At 33.3% G+C, this 23,309-nt stretch overlaps 3 protein-coding genes, 1 non-coding gene and 1 pseudogene across 5 annotated transcripts; 2 read left to right on the top strand and 3 right to left on the bottom strand.

The window, feature by feature from the left end:
• The first annotated feature begins 7,111 nt into the window (after positions 1-7,111).
• On the top strand, positions 7,112-7,183 carry TRNAP-CGG. The gene has a single exon. It is a non-coding gene; the product is annotated as a tRNA-Pro (tRNA).
• A 694-nt stretch (positions 7,184-7,877) lies between these two features.
• On the top strand, positions 7,878-10,142 carry LOC123198876 (annotated as a pseudogene).
• Positions 10,143-11,737: 1,595 nt separating this feature from the next.
• On the bottom strand, positions 11,738-12,818 carry LOC123199094 (probable leucine-rich repeat receptor-like protein kinase At1g68400). Its single transcript, XM_044613929.1, has 2 exons — positions 12,519-12,818; positions 11,738-12,446 (listed from the first exon to the last, which is right to left on the bottom strand). Exons 1-2 carry the CDS (start codon positions 12,519-12,521, stop codon positions 11,970-11,972), a joined length of 480 nt encoding a protein of 159 aa, XP_044469864.1. The 5' UTR covers positions 12,522-12,818; the 3' UTR covers positions 11,738-11,969.
• Positions 12,819-13,885: 1,067 nt separating this feature from the next.
• Positions 13,886-15,762, bottom strand: LOC123199093 (MDIS1-interacting receptor like kinase 1). Its single transcript, XM_044613928.1, has 2 exons — positions 15,665-15,762; positions 13,886-15,274 (listed from the first exon to the last, which is right to left on the bottom strand). Exons 1-2 carry the CDS (start codon positions 15,675-15,677, stop codon positions 14,052-14,054), a joined length of 1,236 nt encoding a protein of 411 aa, XP_044469863.1. The 5' UTR covers positions 15,678-15,762; the 3' UTR covers positions 13,886-14,051.
• On the bottom strand, positions 15,676-22,532 carry LOC123199091. Of its 2 annotated transcripts, XM_044613927.1 has the most exons (8): positions 22,146-22,532; positions 19,537-21,300; positions 19,400-19,454; positions 18,954-19,102; positions 18,303-18,389; positions 17,881-18,009; positions 17,588-17,746; positions 15,676-15,773 (listed from the first exon to the last, which is right to left on the bottom strand). In XM_044613927.1, exons 1-7 carry the CDS (start codon positions 22,215-22,217, stop codon positions 17,621-17,623), a joined length of 2,382 nt encoding a protein of 793 aa, XP_044469862.1. In that variant the 5' UTR covers positions 22,218-22,532; the 3' UTR covers positions 15,676-15,773; positions 17,588-17,620. The 2 variants fall into 2 exon arrangements, with proteins under 2 accessions (XP_044469862.1, XP_044469861.1); XM_044613926.1 differs by lacking the exon at positions 15,676-15,773 and having other exon boundaries at positions 17,368-17,746.
• Between the last annotated feature and the right edge of the window lie 777 nt (positions 22,533-23,309).

Genomic DNA, 23,309 nt, shown 5'->3' with positions numbered 1-23,309 from the left:
CATTTCGATAGACCGATATCAATAAATATTGTGCCATTTTTGTTAGTTAAAAAAGAATATACTAAAAGAATGTTGGAATATTTTCTCGAAACCAGATGTTTCTTTAATTATGTTACAATATATATTTTATAGTATTTTTTTTCAAATTTGTCATCTTCCACTCATTCTTCGTTGGACGGTTGGATTATGTCAAATTTAGGGTCAGTTTGAACTCAATTTGAATCTATATTATCCAATTTGAATAAAATATATGTTTTTTGATATTTTTCAAATTTGTCTGCTTTCATTTATGTTTGATTAGACGAGTGAATTCGAATCGAGCTTAGGCTCAACTTGAACCCATATTATTCAATTTAGGTTTTAGTTGTATTGTTAAAAGATTATTAATGAGATAAATAATATTATCATTGAAGTATATAATATCATTAACAACATAAACAAAATTGTTAAAAAAGCAAACAAGTTAAACTTGAATCAAATTATATTAAAGTTTTAATACAAGTTTGACTCATTCAAATTAAATTAACTCAGTTTGAATCTATCTTGACTTCCTTTGCAGAATATGGGCATTTTCTTTTGACTAATGTGCAGGGCGCCACCATTCTTGTTGCCTGGTGTTGTTTATTTTGTGCATCTTTTAGTTAATGATGTAGCATTCTTTCCATTTACGGCTCATTGCTTTCTAATTTATTTAGCCTCAAATATTAGACATGTCACATGCTTCATAACTCTTAATTTTTATGTAATATTGATTCGCACATGAAATTCTAAGTATTTATGGCGTCAAAATTGTTTAATAGGCAGCAAAAACAATAACAAAAAATTTTAATACTACACATAAAATTTTGATTCAGCCATAAACTATTATAGGGTCCATCTAAAAGGGTCTATTTTAGGAACATGTTCATTACAATAACGAATTATAGAAGGTTTTACAGAAATCTTACTCAATGAGATCACTCATTCTTCTTTAGGGTAGGTGGACATATAAATTACTCTCAATTAGCAAATAATGGAATATCAGTATCAATATGAAACACTCGAGTGAAGAGAAACAAAAGATTAAACCTTACTTAATGAGATCACTCCCTCTTCTTTAGAGTAGGTGGACGTATAAATCACTCTCAATCCAAATAAAAGATGAAACATTGACATCAATATGAAACACTCGAGCGAAGAGAAACAAAGAAGAGACTCAAGAATATGCTAAGATTCTATCCTGAACAAAACAAGATAGAGGTGTTATTTGAATATATAAAAGAAAAGTTTTTTAAATGTCGAAAATTGATTTTTTTATATAAAACACGATAAATAATAATCTAGATTTTCAGATATACTCAACCTAAAATAATGAATAATCATAGATAAACTATAAATATTGAAAATCATTAGATAATCTCAAACCAAAATAATGAATGATTGTATATATATTATGCACTATTATTTATATGTCATGTTTCTTATCCAATTTTTAAACACATCATTTTCCAAATTTGATAAACTCAACACCTTATAATTCCATTTCTATCCATCCATTTTATGGGTTATTACATTTGGGTCCTTCAGGTATAAGATAAGGCCTTTAAAATCAATATCTACCCCTAATATGTGTGCCTACATACAATTCATTATGTTGGCAATAAATAAATTTATATAAATCTGTTAACCATACAAACACATGCTGAAATTGACTTTTAGTAAGACATGTATCTTGACCATTTAACAAACAAAATGTTTATAGAACAATTAGATCTTTATATCATATAAAATATTTTTGAGGGTGAGATGTATAATTAGTGTTTATTTCATGTAATTATCATTATATATTATAGACATTATTATCAACAACTATACATTATTAGATTGAATAATAATTTAATTATATTATGATATCTTAAAATTAATAAATTAAAGTTTAAAATTGATTAAAAAGTATATAAATATTTAAATCAATTCTAACTTACTTGATATTACGAAAAGATAAATCTAAGTCAAATTGATTCTATTTCAAAGTCACAACATGCCTTTGAAGCGAAGCAAGTAAAAAAAGTTGAACGCAAACCAGAGACATGAGGCCGGGTTTTGTCTGCAAGTAGCACAACTGAAATGATTCCAAATGTCTATGAACTAACAGCCAATCAATAAATATTTCAACTTCAATATGCGTTTTATTATTATTATTTTTTATGGCTTCCTTCACTTACTGTTGTGTCAGTATGAAATTCAAACTTAGACTAGTAGAGGGGCCGGCTCAGGCCATCAGCATTTTCAGCCGCCCAGCCTCGTTTGTATACGTGTTAAGTTACAATTGGATACTACTCTGCCAGGTCAAGTTAGTCCACATGTGACATATCTGCTTATTTTTCGAGTTCTTTTTATTTTTTTTTTAATTTCCAAAATTTAAAATACTCTAGTGGCTTTGGCTCTCTCTCATTTCAAACAGCTAACTACTGTCATAAAAACTGGACTAAGCCGGTCAGTGTGATTGAAAATCAGTCTTGGTCGGGGGTTTTCAACCAGAATGAACCGTTGTTGGATTGACCTAAACTCATCAATTCACAATTCAATTAGCAGTTCATTTTAATCAAACTCTTATGTCAATCGAGACTCAAGTCTGAATCTAATCGGCTTTTAAACTAAACTGAGGGCTTTGAACCAAAATGAATATACTTGAACAAACATAAATTCATTGAATTATAATTCAATCGATAATTTATTTTAGTCAAACCCCTATTTTGATTGGAACTCCATATGAGTCCAAGCCATTTTATGGTGTGGGCAGTACTACCAAACCATACCTAACGTTCAATTTGTATTTGTTTTGTAAAACTAAAAATTTTTGCATTTACTAAAACGTGAATCTAACATCTCATCAATTAACATTATATTTATATACACTCAATCTCAATTGATTTTTATATAAATATAATTCAAATTTTATATTTGACAATTAAATAATATAAATGGAAACAATTCAAAAATAACCTAAATGATAATAAAGAGGTTTTATGTAAAGGAAGCTATGAATTTGAATTTTTTTCACTGATATATTTAGTATAATAATTATAAAATTGATTAATAAACTTGAAATATTATTTATTCCATGTGATTTATTTGGCTCTTAATAAAAACTTCAATTTAGGTGGGGGTATTTTTGAAAGAAAAAATTGTGAGAAAAAAACGGGAAATTACGGAATTTTCCGAAATTTCCCACCCCACGGGTTTTATTAAAATCAAGAGCATCGTCTCTCGTCTGTACGTATTTCATCACCATTAATTACAAGAGACAAATTTGACAGAAATCGATTAAGGAAGTTTCCTTTTTATAAAAGTTACGAAGCCATTTTTATTGCAGAATCAACAACCCATTTAACATCCATCATTCAACACTACATTTCCCTTCACGAGTAAGCTTCCGAGAGTTATCTCATATTCTAACGTTGTCATTGATAAGATTAATTTCAACAAAAAGGTATATTTTTCAAGAAGATAAAAACACACTAAAATTTTTAACGGGGGGGTTGGCTACAAAACAAGAGTTTATATGTGTCTACAAAGGTGTTATTGGATGAGTACTTTAAAGAACGATAAAAAGGCTTTTTTTTTTGTCTTTTCAGAGTCTTAAATTTATACAAATAGAGATTAGAGTTAAATATGTAATTGAATAAATAAAATATGAAATCATCAAACTTGGGCAGCGATATGACTTGAATAAGTTGAAGAAAATTTTGCTCCTAGCTCAACTTGAGATTGATGCATCATGGCACTAGAGCTTCTCTTGCCGACATTGTTTTTTCTTCTCCAGTGTTTTTTTTTTTTTTTCAGATTAGAATGATTTTTTTTCTCTTGTGACACTTCTTTTTCTTTATTGATGATGCTGTCACCAATCAAATATATCAAATTCGATTTCAAGTTAATCATTATGAATTTGAATTGAATTAGAGTTACCCCTTGTTTAGATTTAATTCGAATAAATTAAAATCAATATCCTACTTTGGGTAGGGGGGCAGAGGCGAGTAAGAAAAATAGTTGAATGCTTTCAAGGGGTAGTTGACTGCAAAGGTGGATGGCGTCAAAATAATAGAGAATAAGTTCAAAACCCATTAAGATTAAACTTTTGATTTATCTAAAGTAAAGATTGTATGACTGATTATTAGACCTAAAATTTTAATTACTTAGTGTAATCAGTTTAATGTTGAAAGAATAATCTGTCTTAAGTAAGAATACTTCATTGATCGGAAAAGCAAAAAACAAATTTAAATCCATTTCAGTACGTGAAAATTAATCATCAGAGTGAAAGTTATGAGACGAATTTGTTAAAACTGGAAGAGAACGTATAATTACAAGTAGGGTACGAGTATAGATACTTGGTCCAAAGCAGACAGTAAAGAATAATGGAACTACGAAATACTTTAAAGCATTACTTCCGTGCATCAAAATGATGGAAAGAATTGCACGAGGTCCAATGCCCCTAGTTGATGTGAAATGTTATTGTTATACTTGAATAAAAGGCAAATGTTAAAGTAAAATTTATCAGAAATGGTGGTGCGTGGAATGGCAGGGCAGAAACTCTTACGAGAAAATTGATGTACTGATAGTGTGTCTTTTACAATTTTCAAATGCCCTTTTCACTAGAAAATATTGAAGAAATTTTAACGGCGCAGAAATCATTCGTATATTAAATTGTTTATGAGCAGAAGAAACGTGGAAACCTTTTTCTTCTTCATTGAAAGGGACTATGCATACATGCATGTCAGTAGAATCCAAATTAAAAGTGGGTAAATAACCATCATCAGGTTATATCAAAATTCAAATAGTAGATGAAAATAAATAACATTTAACATTTTTTATCTTATGGGTGATACTAAAACGTCCAAATTATTAGGTCGATCCATGAACAAATACTTCCTCATCTTTGAAATGCTTTGGAAATTTAAGTCTTAAATTTTCATTGTCAGAAAAGTTACATAAACCCAATTCAAACACGTACTAGAACTATATACCTGCATAGTGTTAGGGTTTGCATATAAAATCCATAACAAAAGTGAGTGTCATGTGGTAGAGAGCTCAAAATTGTGTTGTTTTGAGATATAGTTACATTAAATTATAAATATAATAAAACAAAATCATATTTTGTATTACTTAGAGAAGAAACGACATCGTGATCTAAATAATTAGATATCAAATTGAATTTGTGCTTCACTTATACTTTTGAGTTTGAGTTTCTCTCTTTGAAAACTCTTTGAGTTTGATCAGCTTTAACTATACTAATGTTGAGACGAGTTCCAGTAGACTCAAGGTAATTAAAGTTTGGTTTGTTTCAAATCTAGGGCTATGTAGAGGACACTGATCTAACCCAGTCTGGTTATCTACCATTGAATTGCTGACCTTGTATATATATATAAGGTCCTACCTTCCAATTTCATTTATTCTATGAGAAGACTAGCTACGAGACACGTCTTGAGACCAATCAAATCAATATTTAATTATATTTGTCCGCAGACTACAGCTCCTTCTTTTTATATTCCAGATAAAATCTGCTAATATCTCTTGTAGGAGTAATGTTTTCTTATAAATGATGCAAAATACGGTAGATAATGAAGTAAACTTGTCCAATATCAAGAGCATGGGAACAAAGATAACTGAATTATAACCACAGACGAACATGCATGGGATATTTCACAGGTTCAAAAGTATTTTTTTTAAAGGGCAATGAAATGATTTCATTTGTCGATTTCCTGCATGCTTGCATGTTATGATAAAATAATAACATAAATCCTCGGAGTCCGAAGCTAGCTATTTTATAACTGTTTTTCCTCAAAATGGTCTTTGTTTTTACCTTCTCTTTCTCACGCTGGGTACAGTCTATTGGCGTGTAAGACATTTAACACAATGTATTCTTTACTGGTTCACTGTTTATAGCGAGGGCTTTCAACAGAATTGATGAAAGTTGATGAGTATTTTACGTATAAAGTAAGTCTTTAACTTGTGGAACGCCCTTCGTACTATGAGTCTATGACACTTCAATGAGAAGGATGAAATTGAATTTGAAAACGAAGGTGTGACAGTGATTGACATTTTGAATTGTAAAGAAAACGAGTTGCATTTGCTGTTAGTGATGGCATTGCACAAACCATGCCTTTGCTTTTGCACGTGATTGCTTGGAAATAAGCATCGTCAGTTTCGGTGTGCCCACATGCAACTTCGCTATCAGTCTCCATTGTACTGCTCACAATTGCTAGTGCCCAACAATTTTGTTATTTTGAGACTATATATATATACATCTTTTACCTGAGAGACACATTAACCTAAACCGGCTGTTTTAGCTACCTGAGAGACACCCTAATTTTTTCCTTTTTAGGCTCAAAGTTCATCTATTGTACAATATAATTATCTTCTACGTCTCTCCAACCTATATGTAGGCGAACAAATATCTCAAACTTGGCTAATGGGCAAATCGATGTCGGATTTTCTAAGCTCTATTTTAAATCAACTTCCTCTACTGCTCTGCAGGTGCTATAAACCAATCTGTTTGCCTTTTATGGAATGGCAACTTTGGGGGGTCGTATTCTTTTTATTGCTTATACAAGTCTACTTAAATTTCTCATCCACTGAATATTTATTAAGCCAGCATATGTTTCGTAGTAAAAATAAAAAAAATTGGAATCAGAAAATATGCAGAAGAATCCGAACATCTTCTTCAAACTTTGATTCCTGATTAGACGATATTCCGGTTGTTATGAATTGTGAATAGGTTAAAGCTTTGTAATCTTCCCTGCTCTCCATGACCATGATCTTTATGAATTTAAACTTCAACTGTATAAATAAATAATCTCGCTGCAATATTATCTATCATGAAGTATAAACAATGGATAAGAAGAGACCTGATCATTGCCCCAAACAAGTGAGAACATTCTCCGAAAAAACGTAGTAACGTTATTTACAGAACGTCTTTGTCAGATTTAGCACTCAACTGACTAAATTTGAAGCTATTCACTGTAAATTTGCCCGGTCTTCTCTTTTGTCCTTTCACCCCGAAGAATGAAGCCTAATAAGGAACAAATTATTGAACTAATTCTAAATAAGTGAAAGTGAAAACTAACTCAAGCGTGGGTGTTTGGTCTAGTGGTATGATTCTCGCTTCGGGTGCGAGAGGTCGCGAGTTCGATTCTCGCAACACCCCTATTTTCTGCAGTTTTTGGCTCTCCTTTGACTGTGAAATATCAAATAAACCAAATTTATCTTCAATACATTCCAATCAAGCCCTTTTAGTCTTAAACGAGTTGATTCACACTGCGGATTCAGATTGGTGGCTTGGTGACACTACCTATTTCAACAACAATATTATTTATTCTACCAACAACAGTATTTTTTTTGACTAAAAATTTTAAATATTTTAATGATGCATATGAAATACTTAAATTCGGTATGACATGATAGTATAACTTTTTTTACTGTGTTCTTTTAACTTGTTCATTTAATAATTTTATTGCCATTTTGATCAGAACTATCATATTATTTTCGTAAGATCAACATAATTTAAAACTCTATGATTGTTTAAAAGGTTAATTTGGCTTAGGATGTCAATTTAATAGATCTATTTAAATTAAATTTACATCTTTTATTGATAATATTATTTATTTTACTAATAAATCATTTATTTTGATAATAAATTTATTTATCTTATTTATAATATTATTTATTTAATTAATAATACTATTTCTCTTACTAACGGCAAGAGATCAGTACAATGATTCAAGCGCAACATAATTCATCCCTATTAAATGTCAGATTGACAAAATATCTTCCTCCATTGAGAAGTCTTTTAAGTTCTTTGAACTTATTTAATAATTCTAGTCTAATATAAGTCATTTTTCTAGAAACCCAGTTAGATCCATCTTATTTTTGCGAAATAATCGCCGCCTAAAACTCTGTGCTTATTTATGGAGATAAGGATCTGATAACATCTTCACATATGGTGTTGGCAAAATTGCCTTAGCTGCCTTGCCTTTGAGGCGGCACCAGGCTGGAATTGCCCACTATATTGCTGACATCAATATTTGACCTCTTGATCATAACGGTTACTTGCATTAAAAATCCTACATTTTTATAGCCTTCAGACATCAATGGATTCATCAGAAAACATTTCCTTCACTGTTATCCTTTTCTTCTCGTCCTTGTTCTTGTCAGTTTCATCTGAAGCCTGTAATCCAGTTGACAAAGAAGCTCTACACCATTTCAAACAACAAATCACTGCAGACCCATCTCATCTGTTACAGTCCTGGAATGTTTCCTCCGATTGTTGCGCTGATTGGGAAGGTGTTTCATGTGATTCCTCAAGAAGAATCGTTAATGTGTGGAGTCCAGGCACTTTTTGGCGGAACGGCTTCCCTGTGGATACTTACATGACTGGAAGTCTATCTCCTTATCTGGGAAATTTATCCAATCTTCAATTGCTTGACTTGAGCAGTCTCACGGAGTTGCAGGGTCCAATTCCACCAGAATTTGGCAAGTTATTGAACCTAACGCATCTCTTTCTTGATTCCAACAAGCTTGAAGGTTCAATAACGGTGACCTTCAAGTACCTTGTTCGGCTGCAGAAGCTCTATCTTGATGATAATTCTTTATTCGGCGGTGTGCCTGATTCTGTTTTTGGATCTTTAGCTTCATTATCTGAGTTGGGTGTATCTAGCAATCAGTTATCTGAATCCATTCCAAATTCTATTGGCAAGTTGCCAATGTTGACTAGACTTGATGCTCATCAGAACAAATTCTCTGGAAGCATTCCTGACGCAATTGGTGAGCTCAAGAACCTGGAATATCTTGATTTATCTGCAAATAATTTTACAGGAAGCATTCCACAGTCCATTGGTATGTTACAACTTTTATATTTGAATCAAAACCAGATTTCAGGAAGCATTCCTTCAGAAATCTCTGGACTCTTTCACTTCAATTCTGCCGGTTATCAGAAAACAAGCTAACAGGATATTTACCGGCATCAATTGGCTTGCTCTCGAATATCGAAAGAGTAAATCTTGAGAACAATAAGCTCAGTGGAAAGTTACCAGCAACCATTGGCCGCCTAGCTGGACTCGCTGATATGTACTCCTCAAATAACCAATTCTCAGGCAAGATTCCTTCAAGTTTTGGCAATTTACAGAACCTTCAAATATTGGATTTATCAAGAAACCAACTCTGGGCCAATTCCTCCTCAGTTGGCTAAACTGCAAATGTTACGGTACTTGGATTTGTCGTTCAATCCTCTAGAACTGGTCAGCATACCAAAGTGGTTTGCATAACTTGAAATTATTTCAGCTAAAGTTGGCATAAACTGGGATTAAGGGGCCGCTTCCGGGTTGGTTATCTTTATCATCCATAGCCATACTGGACTTATCAAGCAATGGTTTGATAGGTGAATTGCCTCATTGGATTGGGAACATGACTGAGCTTTCATTTTTGAATATTTCAAACAATGGTTTTCACTCATCGATCCCCATTGAATCCAAGAACCTTTCATTTCTCACGGACCTCGATCTTCATTCGAACAAGTTTTCTGGTGACATGAAGACAATTTTCTCAAAAGAAACCCAAGACCCCCTTGGCCATTTTAATTCCATTGATCTTTCCAACAATGTGCTCATTGGTCCAATTGAGGATAATATTGGTGAGATCCCTATAATGACTAACATCAAATCATTGGTTTTATCTCACAATCCACTGGGAGGATCGATTCCAGAGTCATTCGGAAAACTGAATGAATTGCCAGCGTTGGAGCTAGAGGGCAATGATCTTTCCGGGAACATACCAGTTGAGCTTGGTGATGCCATGGAATTGACCACAATTTTGCTTTCAAAGAACAAGCTGAGTGGAAATATTCAAGAGAATGTGATTAATCTGAAAAAGCTTCAGAATTTTAGTGTGTCTAGCCATAGACTTAGTGGCGGGATTCCTCCTCACAAAGCTGATATTCCTGCATCTGCATTCAAAGATAATCCTGGTCTCTGTGGATCGCCTCTTCCTTCTTGCAAATAGTCTTTTAATTGTTTGTTCTCCTTTATGGGTTTCGATCTTAAAAGTTGAAGTAACCTTTGAGATTTATACTCTGAATTGATCAGGATTTATTCAAGGCATCTTTTACCTGATTGTTCTTTTATTCGATATTTTAATGTTTTAGTTGTTCCTTTTTTTCTTTACTTTCATCAACAAAAATGTGTTCCTGGAGACTCTGTCCAAAACCCATCCAAATTCACGTTTTTGAAAGACCTCTAGTTTCAACCCTTTTTTTTTTTTTTTTCCCAAAGCTCAACAACGTGAAGGGTATCTTTTGACCATTTTTTAAACAATCAACCATCTTATGAGTTAAGATAGATGAGCTCATTGAAAATCCCTTAAACTTATGTCAAAATATATCAAAATCCTTTTTTTTTTTTCTAAAACCCCTTAGTTTTGATTATTTTGGTGGGCTATAATAACATAAGTTTTAAGATCAAACGAATGTCCGACAGTTTTGAAGATATTTTTTGCATAATTCATCATTTCACAAGTTAAGATAGATAATTTCAATAAGAATGTCAAAATTTGGGTAAAAAGTGTGTCAAAATTTACATTTTTTCAGAAATCTCAAATTTTGACAATTTTTGTGAGTTATAATACACGATTTTTAAGGTTTTTTTTTAACATTATTGACTCTTTCACAAGTCAAGGTACATGACTTCACTAAAAATTTTCAAACTTGTTAAAATTCATATTTTTCTGAAAACCTCTCAATTCTGACCAATTTTATAAGGTATAACACATAGACCCAAAAGATAGGGGAATACTTAATGAATTTTGGGTTGTTTTTTGTACCATCTATCATTTCAAGAATTAAGGTAAATAACTCTATTGAGAATCTTTGAAAAACTATGTAAATCATATCGAAATTCATGTTTTTCTAAAAACTTTCTACTTTAATAATTTTTTATGAGTTGTATATGAGCCTCAATTGTGGAGAGACCTAATATCTTTTTGGGCTTTTTTGAACCATCTACTCTCTTAAGAGTCAAGGTAAATCATCTTATTAAAAATCTTCGAAATATGTGTTTAAAACTTATCAAATTTCATACTTTTATAAAAACCCTTAGATTAAGTCAATTTTGTGGGCAATAGCACAGAGCTCCAAGGGTAGGGAACGCTTGACAATTTTTGGAACTTTTTTTATGACACCCACTCTCTCACAAGATAAGGTAAAATGACCTTATTAAAAATTTCCATGAGTTGTACCCAAAAGCCACCCAAATCCACACTTATTATATATGTGACACTTATAATGGACCCTTAAACTTTTGCAACATTAAAGATATATGTGGTTTAAGTAATGTTTTATTATTAAAAATAAAATATTATCGTGAAAATAAAATATTTAAAAGATTATTGAGTATAAATTATTACTATATTTAATAAAATTAGTAGTTATAAATAATTATTATATTTGATAAGAGATAATAAAAGAATATTAAGATATTGATTTATTTAAATATCTTTAAGTATAATTCTTTTAAAATATTTTTTATGTTATTTATAATATTAATTAAAAATAAGGATATTTTTATCTTAAAAATTTTGCAAGTATGAATATAATTATAACAAAATTAAAATTACTTTATTAATTTTTTAATACTTAAGATAAAAATAGTAATAAAATTATCTCATATATTATTTATTACATTATCATTAATAATAAAATATTACTGTTAAATCAAATAAAATAATATTAATAATAAAAAATATATTAGCAAGGTAATTCTTAATTGTAACAGGCTAAAGGATCTAAGGGGCTCAAGAATTTTTCTAAAACCAGTTTAGAAGATAATCAATTCTCAAAAATAGACAAACTTGGAGCTATACCAAAAAACCAGTTTTATTACATTGCTGAACTGAGATCTGAGCTGATTTTTCAAATAAACTATTTTGTTGGTTTAGTTTTCGAATCAAATATCAATTTGATGGATGGTATTGAACACCTCAATCCTGCAGCAAGTCAATTCGTGCTTTATTGAGCATTTGCAAGGGGGAAGCGGTGATCCACAGAGACCAGGATTATCTTTGAATGCAGATGCAGGAATACCAGCATTATGATGGGGAACCCTGCCGCTCATACTGTTCCTAGACACATTAAAATTCTGAAGCCTTTTCAGATTCATCACCGTCTTCGGGAAATTTCCACTTAGCTTGTTCTTTGAAAGCAAAATTGTTGTCAATTCCTTGGCATCAACAAGCTCAACTGGTTTGTTCCCGGAAAGATCATTGCCCTCTAGCTCCAACACTTGCAATTCATTCAGTTTTCCGAATGACTTTGGAATCGGTCCTCCCACTGGATTGTGAGATAAAATCAATGATTTGATGCTGGTCATTGTAGGGATCCCACCAATATTGTCCTCAATTGGATATTTGAATGGTTCTGAAGACTGTTAGTTGAATGAATATTTTAGTATGAAACGCCAAAATTTTATTGGAAAGAAGAAAATAGAAGCCATTACCATTATTTAGTTTGGATTGTTTTAAATTTTTGGTTGGATTTTCCCAGGAATCAAACTGAAAAGAGGAAGCAAAATGAGCCTAAAACGACAGACTTAAGATGGGGAACCTTCCGTCCTCAAGTCCAAATTCAAAAGCTACAGCAGCAACACAAGTAATAATAATAATAATGAAAAAGATTTGTATTTGATTGAAATATGCATGTGTAGGCATATGCTTGACAATGGCATTGTTTTTCTTTTGTAATTTTTTTTTTTAAAATGAGGAACTTTGCTTGAATTAGACCATTTCTTAGGGACAAAACCAATTACATTGAACAAGTTAAACTCTAAATACAATAACTGATCTCACAATCATTACGATAAGTAAGTCAATAATTTAATTTTAAAATACTAAAAAAGAAAATTTGAACTCATACTATCTTATGTATGGAACCCTCTCCATTACCCCTCAAATATTTCTTTGAAGACAATTGATGGCAATGTTATTGAAACTCAAACCAAAACTTGACATAATCAAAAGGTCGATTGGGGTGTATTTTCAATAAGACCAAGACATAACATTGTTAATATAATACACAATCAAAATATAATGTTCTACTAATTAAAATCTAGTAGAATGTATAACCAAACATATTATGATATAGTACATATTCTTGTAAAATAATTCTATGTATATAATTTTATGTATAAATAATGATATGTCACTATGTAAATGAATGTTATTTTATCTCTAATATAAAACTAACTAATCACATAGTGATATATCATTGTTTGTGTATAAAGTTATACAAATTGTTTATACATATAATACTACTCAACTTTATAATTATTGGGTTCGCATTAGTCAAGTTCAAGTCTAGTGCAAGCCAAGAATAACAAACAAATGAAATTCAAGTTAAAAAAAGTTTGGGTCGGCCCAACTCGTTAACTAATTGTTACTTTTAACTCAATTCAAACTCAATCATAACTCAAATTAAGTCAAATCAAACGATTAACAAAATAACATTATTTTGACAGTTAAAACAATATCATTTTAACTATTATAAAAATGAACCACAAATTCATGTGACACTAGAGCCACAAACTCAAACCATTATTAAAATGAACCACAAATTCATGTGACACTAGAGCCACAAACTCAAACCATAAGGAGCGATAAATACAAGTTGAACTTTGAACTTCGAACTTCCACCCCAAATGAGCTCAAATTTCCCCATATCCCATTTCGACAATAACTTCGAACTTTCACCCCAAGGTGGGCTCAAATTTTCTTATATCCCATCTTGACAAACTCGAGTGAAGCCCAAACCATCTTATTATGCATTTGAGCATAACTCAAACCAAACTCATGATTATACTCAATTCAATTCATATCCAAACCTAAGACTGGCCACCGAATTTCAATCAAATTGACGGTCCAAGTTACAACCCAAAAATAATAACACAACATAGCTACCAAACCACAACATAACACAAGACAAATAATACAACATAGTTAATTACATTACATGCCCTAATCAAATTATTTTGCTTTCAAGGAATTCCAGGGCTAAATCGCTTACATTCCAATAAGGATTTCTGATCAGCACCTTGACAAAAGAAGAAAGAAAATGAGCACCGGTACAAGCAATTATCAGCCAACCTGATGTTGGCAGAGCCCGGTTGGAGCCCCATGAACAGACCGGGTATGGGTCCAGACAAGTAGTTTCCTCCGAGCAACAGCCTCTGGAATGGAGCCATTCCGGATCCGGGCATAACTACCTTGATCGCGTACAGGGTTGGTATCATTCCGGTGAACTTGTTGTTTTCTAGAGAAACTGCTGAAAGGGTTGGCATTAAAGCCATGAATAAAGGAAGAAATCCTTGAATCTCGTTGTTGCTTAAGTCGACGGCTATGAGCTGGCTCTGGACGGTGGTTAAGACGGCGGGCGATTGTATGGAGGTGAAATGGTTGAATGACAGAGTGAGTTGTTGAAGAGAAGGATGGTTGAAAAGAAAAAAGGGAACTGAGTCACTGAGTTTGTTGTTACTCAGATCCATCACCTGCAAAGAAGGAAAAAATCTGAAGCTTTCTGGTATTGTACCTTCTAGCTTGTTGTTTCTCATGGAGATTTGAACCAGAGAGCTTGGTAATGTTGCCGGTACTTGTCCTGATATCGCATTGTCACTTGCATCTAAAAAGTAAAGGTTTTTGAGCGAACCCAACTCGGGAAACTCACCAGTAAGCTTGTTTGATTGAATTTCGAGCCTTTTCAAGCTAGACAAGCCATTGAAACTCGCAGGAATTGTGCCTTCAAGGTTGTTGTTATCAAGGTAAAGCTCTTCCAAGCTAGAGAGTGAGCCAATCGAGGCGGGTATTGCTCCAGAAAACACATTTCTCGACATGGCTAGTCGAATCAACCGAGTTAGATTGGACAAAGAGTCAGGAATAAACCCTGAGAAATAGTTGTTTGAGAGGTCAAGGGTTTCTAAATATGGAAGGTTGTTCCAAGATACCGATGACAATGAACCAGAATAACCCGCCTGGTCAAGACTGAGTTCAGTGACCCGGCTTAACTTGGCAACCACTAACTCACACCTGAACCCACAAGTGAATTGCTCACTGAAAAGATTGTCACATGGATCAACAGAGAAATCCCAGGAGCTCAAGCACGAACCAGGGCTCACTGATTTGGGGTCGACCGATTTCTTCACCTCTTTCAGAACCTCAACGTCTCCCCAGTAGGTCTTTGACTCAGCAAAGAGCAACAACCATGCTAATGCAGTTATTAATACAAGTAGAGAAGACAGAGAGAAAGTTAGAGAAGCCATTGGAATTTTTCAGTCAATGTGAGCGTTTTAGATAAGGAGAATGGTTGCAGAGGGAGAGAGGATCAGGACCATCCGTTTATGGGCATGAGAGAAGAGGTAGTACAAGTGGGAAGGAAGAGAGATGGGTTGTGTTGGCACTTTAACTTAGGTTGGGTCAGAGACTCAGAGATCTTTTCGTGAGTGGCTTCACGGGCAAGTGTCAGAGGCTAATATAATGCTTCCTGGTCTAAATTTGAAAGCATGTATGTATGTATGTATGTATGTATGTGTGTATGTATGTGTGTATGATTGAAAAGAAAAAAGACACAGATAAAGTTTCATATGTTGTAGAGTACCAGGGACAGACATCTTGATTTATGAAGTCAGCACGCCTGTGTTGTGTTGGCTTAAGTTCAATTGCTTTCTGTTGAGCTGTCGTCACTGTTTATCATCCAATTTAGAGCCCTGGAACAGAATGAAATGGAAGTAATTTTGAGCTAATTATTGGACACTTGATATTAATTTGAAGTTGGAATCTATGCCAACATAGGCCTGTACTTTTGGTATAAGAATTGAGAAAGGCTTCAATTATAATTATTATGTTAGACTGACGTAGACAAAGGGAAATGGAGGTTGCTATTAGAATTTAGAATAATTAGTTCGTGATGCCCTTAGCTCACCCGATTGCTACACAATGTTGTATGAGAAGAAGAGTTGTTAAAAAAGGAGAAGAATCACTAAAAACCAAGAAGAATAACCAAAGATGAAGAAAAAAATTAGAGAAGGAGAAAAATTGTCGAAAAATCTAAAAGATTTGTTGAAAAAGAAAAATGAAAAAAAAACCACTACATAATGTCGTATGAGAAGAAGAGTTGTTAAAAAAGAGGGAGAAGAATCACTAAAAACCAAGAAGAATAACCAAAGACGAAGAAAAATGTTAGAGAATGAGAAGAATTGTCGAAAAATCTAAAAGATTCGTTGAAAAAGAAAAATGATAAAAAAAGTAGAAAAAAAAAACCAATAATATAAGCTCCGATGTAACAATGTTAACGAGATAAGAAGGTTTGAGTTGAGTTGAACAACAATTCGAGTTCAAGAAGCTTAGATCGAATCACCTCAATATGCAGTTGTTACAATAATGAATAAAGGCATCTAGTTGTTATATATGTAGAAGTTGGTCGTTTGCTAATTGGTAGCAGACTTTGAATTTTAACAAGGTTTTCAGATGTCTCATCAGTTCCAGCATGTAGATTCTCATAATTAGGTACACCCAACAAAAATCAATGGAGTTGTTGATTTCTGGGAATCAATCCTTCATGGTTACATTATCTCCCTTTTTGTTTTGGCTCCCTTGGTGGTTTGCTACCACTTCAGAGTTATTGATTCCAAAAACAGTAAGAAATTTTAACAGGAATATTCTTATTCTATATGCATCAACAATAAATTATTCTTCTTTCTAATAACAAACAAATGCAACTGAAAAAAGCCTAGAATAGAAAAAAAAATATTTACAGGAACTAGAAGAGAGCTTTGGGTGAATTAGAGTTAAGCATTTTCACTTGAAGAAGTTCTAGATTTTGTGGATATAAAAGAAAATAATACAATTGGTCATCACAAGCATGAAGTCAAGACCAGAAGTGAAAATGATGCAAATAAATAATACAAGTGGATTCGATCCGAACTGCTCCAACTCAGATCAAACAAGTTAAGGTATAACCAAAGATTTAATTCATTTTCATAAATTGAGCTGATCCAAACGTTCAAATTTGACCCAATTCGGATCCAATCTCAAATTGACTTTTGTGGATTCGAATCAATCTCAAAATAGGGCTTGTTTGACCTTGTTCCGAATCGAATCCAGCCCTAGCGGACAGACTTTGTCCACACCACATCAAATCAAATGATAAAATACATAGAACATACATAGCAATACCAAAGTCTGATACAGTACTTTAGCAAAAAAAAAATTCTGACACAGTAAAGTTTCTAATTTTGTCACATCTGACAGGGATTTGTTTATGCTCAAGCGATAACAAATGATTTTCCTAGCATGAAATAGTTTCAAATTAAACCTCTTCCTCACTATTCTTTTATATATTTTTTAAAGGGGAATCATAAACCGTCACGCTAGATATAATATATTTACATTCATTCCTTAATACTACATAGCATCAAGTGCTTTCTACAATGCTATACATCACTTGAGCTACACACAGATATCCCTATCATATTTGTTAATTCTAACAAGAGTTCGATTAGTATTTTAGAGAAAATAGTACCTGATGCAAACAAATAATTCTGGCTTTCACAAATCATGGAACCCCATCATTAGACCATTCAAATTTGGCCTTTTTTTCTAAGTTTGTTCTCGTGACATTAGCCAGATATCGCCTCACATTCACTTGGTGTATTTCAAACATGAATGACAAATCCCTGATCTGCAAATGCAACATTTGCCATTTATATATTGCATTATCGAGACATTATAAGATATACACACATGGTAATCATAAGCTGGAATAAATGGGCAGCATAATGACAGATTTTCTTTGTGAAGATGGAGTCAACATACCTGAATCAGAGTATTTGGACTTAGACTGAAGCCCTGGCCTGTAGTAATTTCTTTGCCATTCAAAAATATAGAACTCCTACCAAGATTTCTCAAAATGAAGGAGCCACCTTCTTCCAACTTTATCAGTGCCTAGCAGAAACAGATCACCAAAAGTAACGTAGGATACCCAAGAAGTTAAGACAGATATTAAATAACCACAAAAGCAAGCAGCATTTTGTCCCCAAAATATACTGAAATATGTTGAGCAGATAAGCAGATAATATAGTGGTCTCTTGCAAATAGAGCCATATCCATGTGCATGATGTCCATTCAAATGTTTAAAAACTGCCGCCTATCTAGGTACCAATCAGCAATGTCACTCAACTCTTTAAAACCTACAAAAACTGAAATTTAGCACAAATTCAAATTAAAAGAACTACAACCTGTCGTCTAGATATTTTGTTGGCCCGTCCTTCTCTTCCCAAGTCAATATCAACATCAACATCATCCGTTGCTCTGCCTAGTATCACCTACACAGTAGAAAAGAGGTTGCACTAATAAGAAGAAATTTTTTTTCCTTAATATGGCTATTAAATTAACACATTAATTGAAAAATACAGAAATGCATGTAACAGATAACATGCCAATGTTGTCAATGGCACATTGTTAAATTTTGAGTAGTCAACTGTTTTAATTTACAACTTGAATTTTAAGACTTCTATATTAGCACATATATTAATCGGTAGGCAAACTAAGCAGAATTCAATTTTTAAAAGCAAAATAACAAGATAGAAAAGAGTAAACAGGCTTAAACTTAAGTCGGTAGGAAGTAAAAACATGAAATTATATAAGCACATCATTCAGTAAATATAACCTAGACTGCTTGTCTCTCACTCTTGCTAGACTAGTATTGAAGTTTTCCTACCGATTTGTGGTTCTACAGTCACTGATGGAACTGTTGATGCATATTCAGAAAGATATCATTATCAAATCAAAGCAATAACGATAACTAAAAGAAATGTTTCATTCCTAAGTTAAAGCATCCTTGAAATATACAATTGGGCAAGAAAAGGTGAAAATCTAGAAGAATTTACCTCACTTTCCTTGATATAATGCTTTGTATGGCGTCCATACAAGAGGGCAAGTGCCCCTTGGTATCCAATAGCTCTTTGAATACAAGATTGAGCACATTGCTCCAATCTAATGATTGTCTTCTTAGTATCGTCATGTTGATACCTTGACACTGGAAATTTGAAGGAAAGAAAATCAACTCAAAATTACTATTTTGCAGCCACAATGTCACATGCATTACATTGTCATTGTCTGCATAGCAGAATATGAACATTTGGAAATAAAATCAAAAGAAGGCCATATATTATGTTGAAGAAAACAAACAAATAAATAAACAACGGAATAGATTATAATCAAGTGTATGAATAGTAAAACTTTGGAGTTCACAACAATATATTACTGCATATTGAAAAATGTCTGACAGAAGAAGAATAATGCATGATAATTGAACTGAACTCTAGATAGTAACCTTTTGTATTAAAACATGTATCAAGTTCTTCTGGACACAAATCCAAATCCAGTATCTGAAAGGAAACATATAAAGTTACAAAATGTCAAAACTGAAAAAGGAAAAAGATTAATCTCCCGAATAATTTTAAGATTTACCATTGATTCAATATCAGAAAAGTCTGGAATATGATCATCACTCTCATATTCTTCCTCATGCAGTATGGCTTCTGGATCTAAGGTTGAGGGATTCACTTCTGGTTCAGGAATATTGTTCCTAGTGGAACTAGATTTTGTGTGTAATAGCACATCTGTAGCAGAACTTGTTTGTAGCGATTTTTCCTTCAGTTTTGCATGGGTAAGAGACGTTTGGGCTGGAAAGTCTGATCTGTATTGGCTAACATCTCCATGTGCAGTGTTAACCTGTCTGGAGATACTATTACGACTGTTAACATCAATGGACTTGGATTTGTCTCGGGTACCACAAAGTCGAGGGTTGTGATTGGATCCTGGAAACATGTCTGACACTCTTGTGTGTGAAGCAGTAAAATATTGTGTAGAACAGTTATCTTTCTTCGTACTTCCTAGCTTTTGTTCACTATCCTTTTGAGCATCAAATGAGGAAGCCAGTGCACTTGCCCCTTTATAACTTGTTTGTGGAGCCAAAGAAGCAACTACTTTACTTGGAATAAAATCATCATTGCCAGGAATTTCTTTGTCCTCAGTGTTCAATGTGCAGAACATCTCCCCATCCAGTAGGTCATGAGATGGAGGATTGGGTATTAACGTAGACGATGGTACATTGACTTCTGAGCAAAAAATATTATGTTGATTGTCATGACTAATGCTTGATTTTTCACCAATAACCTCCAATTCAGCATGATTTGAACCATCAAGCATCACAGGGCATGTATGAGGTTCTTTAACATCAGGTATGTTGTCTTCATGGATGTCATTAGTAGAACTCAATACTGTTGGATTAATATTATCATGGAAAGACTTATCAATAGATTTTTTATTGTCTGCATCAATGAAATGAAGCTCCTCCTCATTCCCAAAGTTTAGAAGGGTGTCTGAAAGATAACCTAAATCAAATTCTGGGTTGGTAGGTAAAACCATTCTCTTCTCATTCATGTCATCTGCAAGTATATATTTCTCTATTGAACTCTGACTTTCATCTCCGTGGCTCATATTGATAGGCATTTCAGGTGTTGGATTGAACTCCATTGTTTTCCAGAGAGGTGTCCTAGATTGTGAAGATGAATATCCCAATACGTGAAAAGGTGCATCCTTTTCTAGCAATGCATCTGAGGGTTCCACTCCCTTAACAACAGGGCAATTCTCAAAGCCAACCGATGTCTCTCCCAGAACATGTGCTGAATCTTCATGCACATTTTCCTGCTCATAACTGTGATGCGCTAATGACTCTTTAATGAAATTATTATCTTGTGGCCCATGATGCAAGTAATCTATATCCATTTCCTGTAACTCAAAACAGTTCTGCACACAATCTCCAAGCATGGAACTTTCAACTGGAGTTTCATAGTGAATGCTTCCATGCTCTTGAAAAGCAGCACCATCTCCAACACCGTCACTCATGTTTGGTGAAGCCAAAAAACAAAGATTGCAAGAGTTTAAAGATTGGGTACAAGTTCTTTTACGCAAGGCATAATACAGTCTTCGAACACTCTCGGCTTTTCTTTTTTGAGGAGCCTCTGAATGGTCCCCACAAGCAGCAGACCTAATTGACTTTGCTTCATTATTAGCAGCAGAAAGTTCAAACTCTGCCATGTGAGCAGCAGCCTCTGCAGCAATAACAGGGTCATAGAGGAGAGAATGCCACCGATGTTGCAATTCTGCTATTGAAAACTTGCGGGAAAACCTCACTGCACCTTTAGCAAGTGCTTCCAGAGAAGCACCCGCCTGAAGTAGCAAAAGAAATGCATCACTTAATTAAAATTTATCCTAACATTCAGAATATGCTCTATGCAGAAATAGCAACAAAAAATTTGCCCAGATGTACAAAGGTACTCAAAAGATTTTTCATTTGTGCTTACCCTACACTAGCTCTGATAACTAATTGCAACTCTTGCTACAATAATGGAACATCTATTTTGCAATATATGCACCACAGTTCCAACGATATTCAAATTTAAAACAAAATATGACTAGTAAACAAAACAAGTGTCACTTTCTTTTTCACAAGAAACCTGTTCCGGTAACTTAAACAGCAGCAAAATTCTGAAACGGGATGAAATTAAGATGCCAGCAAAGTTATATGAAGTTGTAATATTACATAATGATAATTTTAACTAACTTATCTATACAAATTGATGTAACAATATGTGATCAATTGATTTTGAATATAATAGAAAAAAGGAAACAATTACGTCACTTTATCACACGCTGCTGTTTCAGTTTGTATGAATAAGTTGATAAAATTTAATAGTTCATGTAGTTTTATTTTTTCTGAAGAACATCACTTCCAATTTCATCCTAACGCATTTCAGTTACAACGAAATCCATGCTGGCAAAGGCAGTCTTCGACCCATAATCCCTCTAAAGAAAGTGAAAAGAATTCACACAGTATAAACATTATGGCCACAATGAATTTCAATTACAACGGTAAATATCAACAGAAATTACACGGAAAATTAAAAATAATATCTGGGTTTGCTTAGAGTCATGCAGAGTTAAAAAACAACCTAGGGCTTTGTTTCTACAAAAAAATGCAGAGCAATTTACAAGTTAAACAAAAATTTAAGTACCTCAACAGCGTTCTTTAACAGGATGTCATCTTCCGGGATCCATGAAGAGAGTGAAGCGGCATAAGCTGCCATATGTCAGAAAGATTTTAGAGCAAAAACTGCTGTGGGTCAAGATGACTCAATAATTTGGAGTGGAATTGGGGGTTTCCATGGAAGTGAAAGAAGAAAGTGAATTATGAGAGGAGAGGAGAGGAGAGGAGGAAGAAGAGGAGAGGCAGTGATTTTACAGAGGCTTTAAAAACGCGGGTAATAATTTTGAGTGGACCTCGTGAATGTGAAGCAAAAAATAATAATAAATATATTTTTTGGAGATGATGATGAAACTTTACAGAATTTATGCTGCCGGTCAATCACAGACTTAGAGGGAATTCTCTATTCAATTCACGGATTTGGCATCGTATTTGTCATACCGTATACAGTAGTACTTAACATGTATAATAAATACCATTAATTATTTTATTTTACATAAATTCAGTAATGTTTTTAGACCATAAATTCAGTAATGTTTATGCACTCCACAGGCATTGACTTAGTCCGAGAGGTTGTTGAGCGTCACCGACTCGTCGGACTGGCAATTAGTCAGTGTGGGTGTTAAGTCAGTATGATATATTTAATTAAAATTTTTAGATAGGATTTAGTAAGGTGATGTCAGTAAGTAGTACAACAATTAAATTAGTTTGACATATAATTTGATATTATTGGGTTTGGAACAATCTGGTTCAATGAATTCAAATGGGTTTCATTGGTCAATTTAAATCGTTGAAATGATCGAAGAGAGAGGAAACCAATTTAGGATAATGTTTTAATTATAAAAAATAAAATAATTTAATTTTTAAACACTGTTTTTTACTAGCACAGACAGTTCAATCAATTAATTTTATCTTGTAATTGACAAATCATTTATTGCAATTCGAACGATTCAATCACACATTTCTAATGGTTATCTGTCTAGGGCAAGGGCAATTTGATAATAATTTACTCTTCCAATGGTATCTTTTCTTGACAACAAAAGTGGAAAGGAATCGTTCTTCTTTGTCATTTGAGATGGAGTCGGAACCATTCTGCTGAAATTTGAATGCCTTGAAAAAATGACCTGACTTTTCTTACTGTTGATTGACACCATCAGAGCTCTCAGGATTTCATGTTATTCCTTCAGAGTTTTTG

Source organism: Mangifera indica, chromosome 16 (genome assembly GCF_011075055.1).
Source record: "Mangifera indica cultivar Alphonso chromosome 16, CATAS_Mindica_2.1, whole genome shotgun sequence".
In the NCBI taxonomy this organism is placed as follows: domain Eukaryota; kingdom Viridiplantae; phylum Streptophyta; class Magnoliopsida; order Sapindales; family Anacardiaceae; genus Mangifera; species Mangifera indica.
This window is presented reverse-complemented; position numbering and strand designations above follow the sequence as displayed.

What these genes read in the sequence shown, in the direction of transcription:
- LOC123199091 (XM_044613927.1), bottom strand. Translation starts at nt 22,217, where the DNA reads ATGGCAGCTTATGCCGCTTCACTCTCTTCATGGATCCCGGAAGATGAC. An exon ending in TTTCTGATATTGAATCAATG is followed by an intron (nt 19,455 to 19,536) that starts GTAAATCTTAAA and finishes GTTTCCTTTCAG; the next exon opens with ATACTGGATTTGGATTTGTG. An exon ending in ACAAAATATCTAGACGACAG is followed by an intron (nt 18,010 to 18,302) that starts GTTGTAGTTCTT and finishes TGTTTCTGCTAG; the next exon opens with GCACTGATAAAGTTGGAAGA.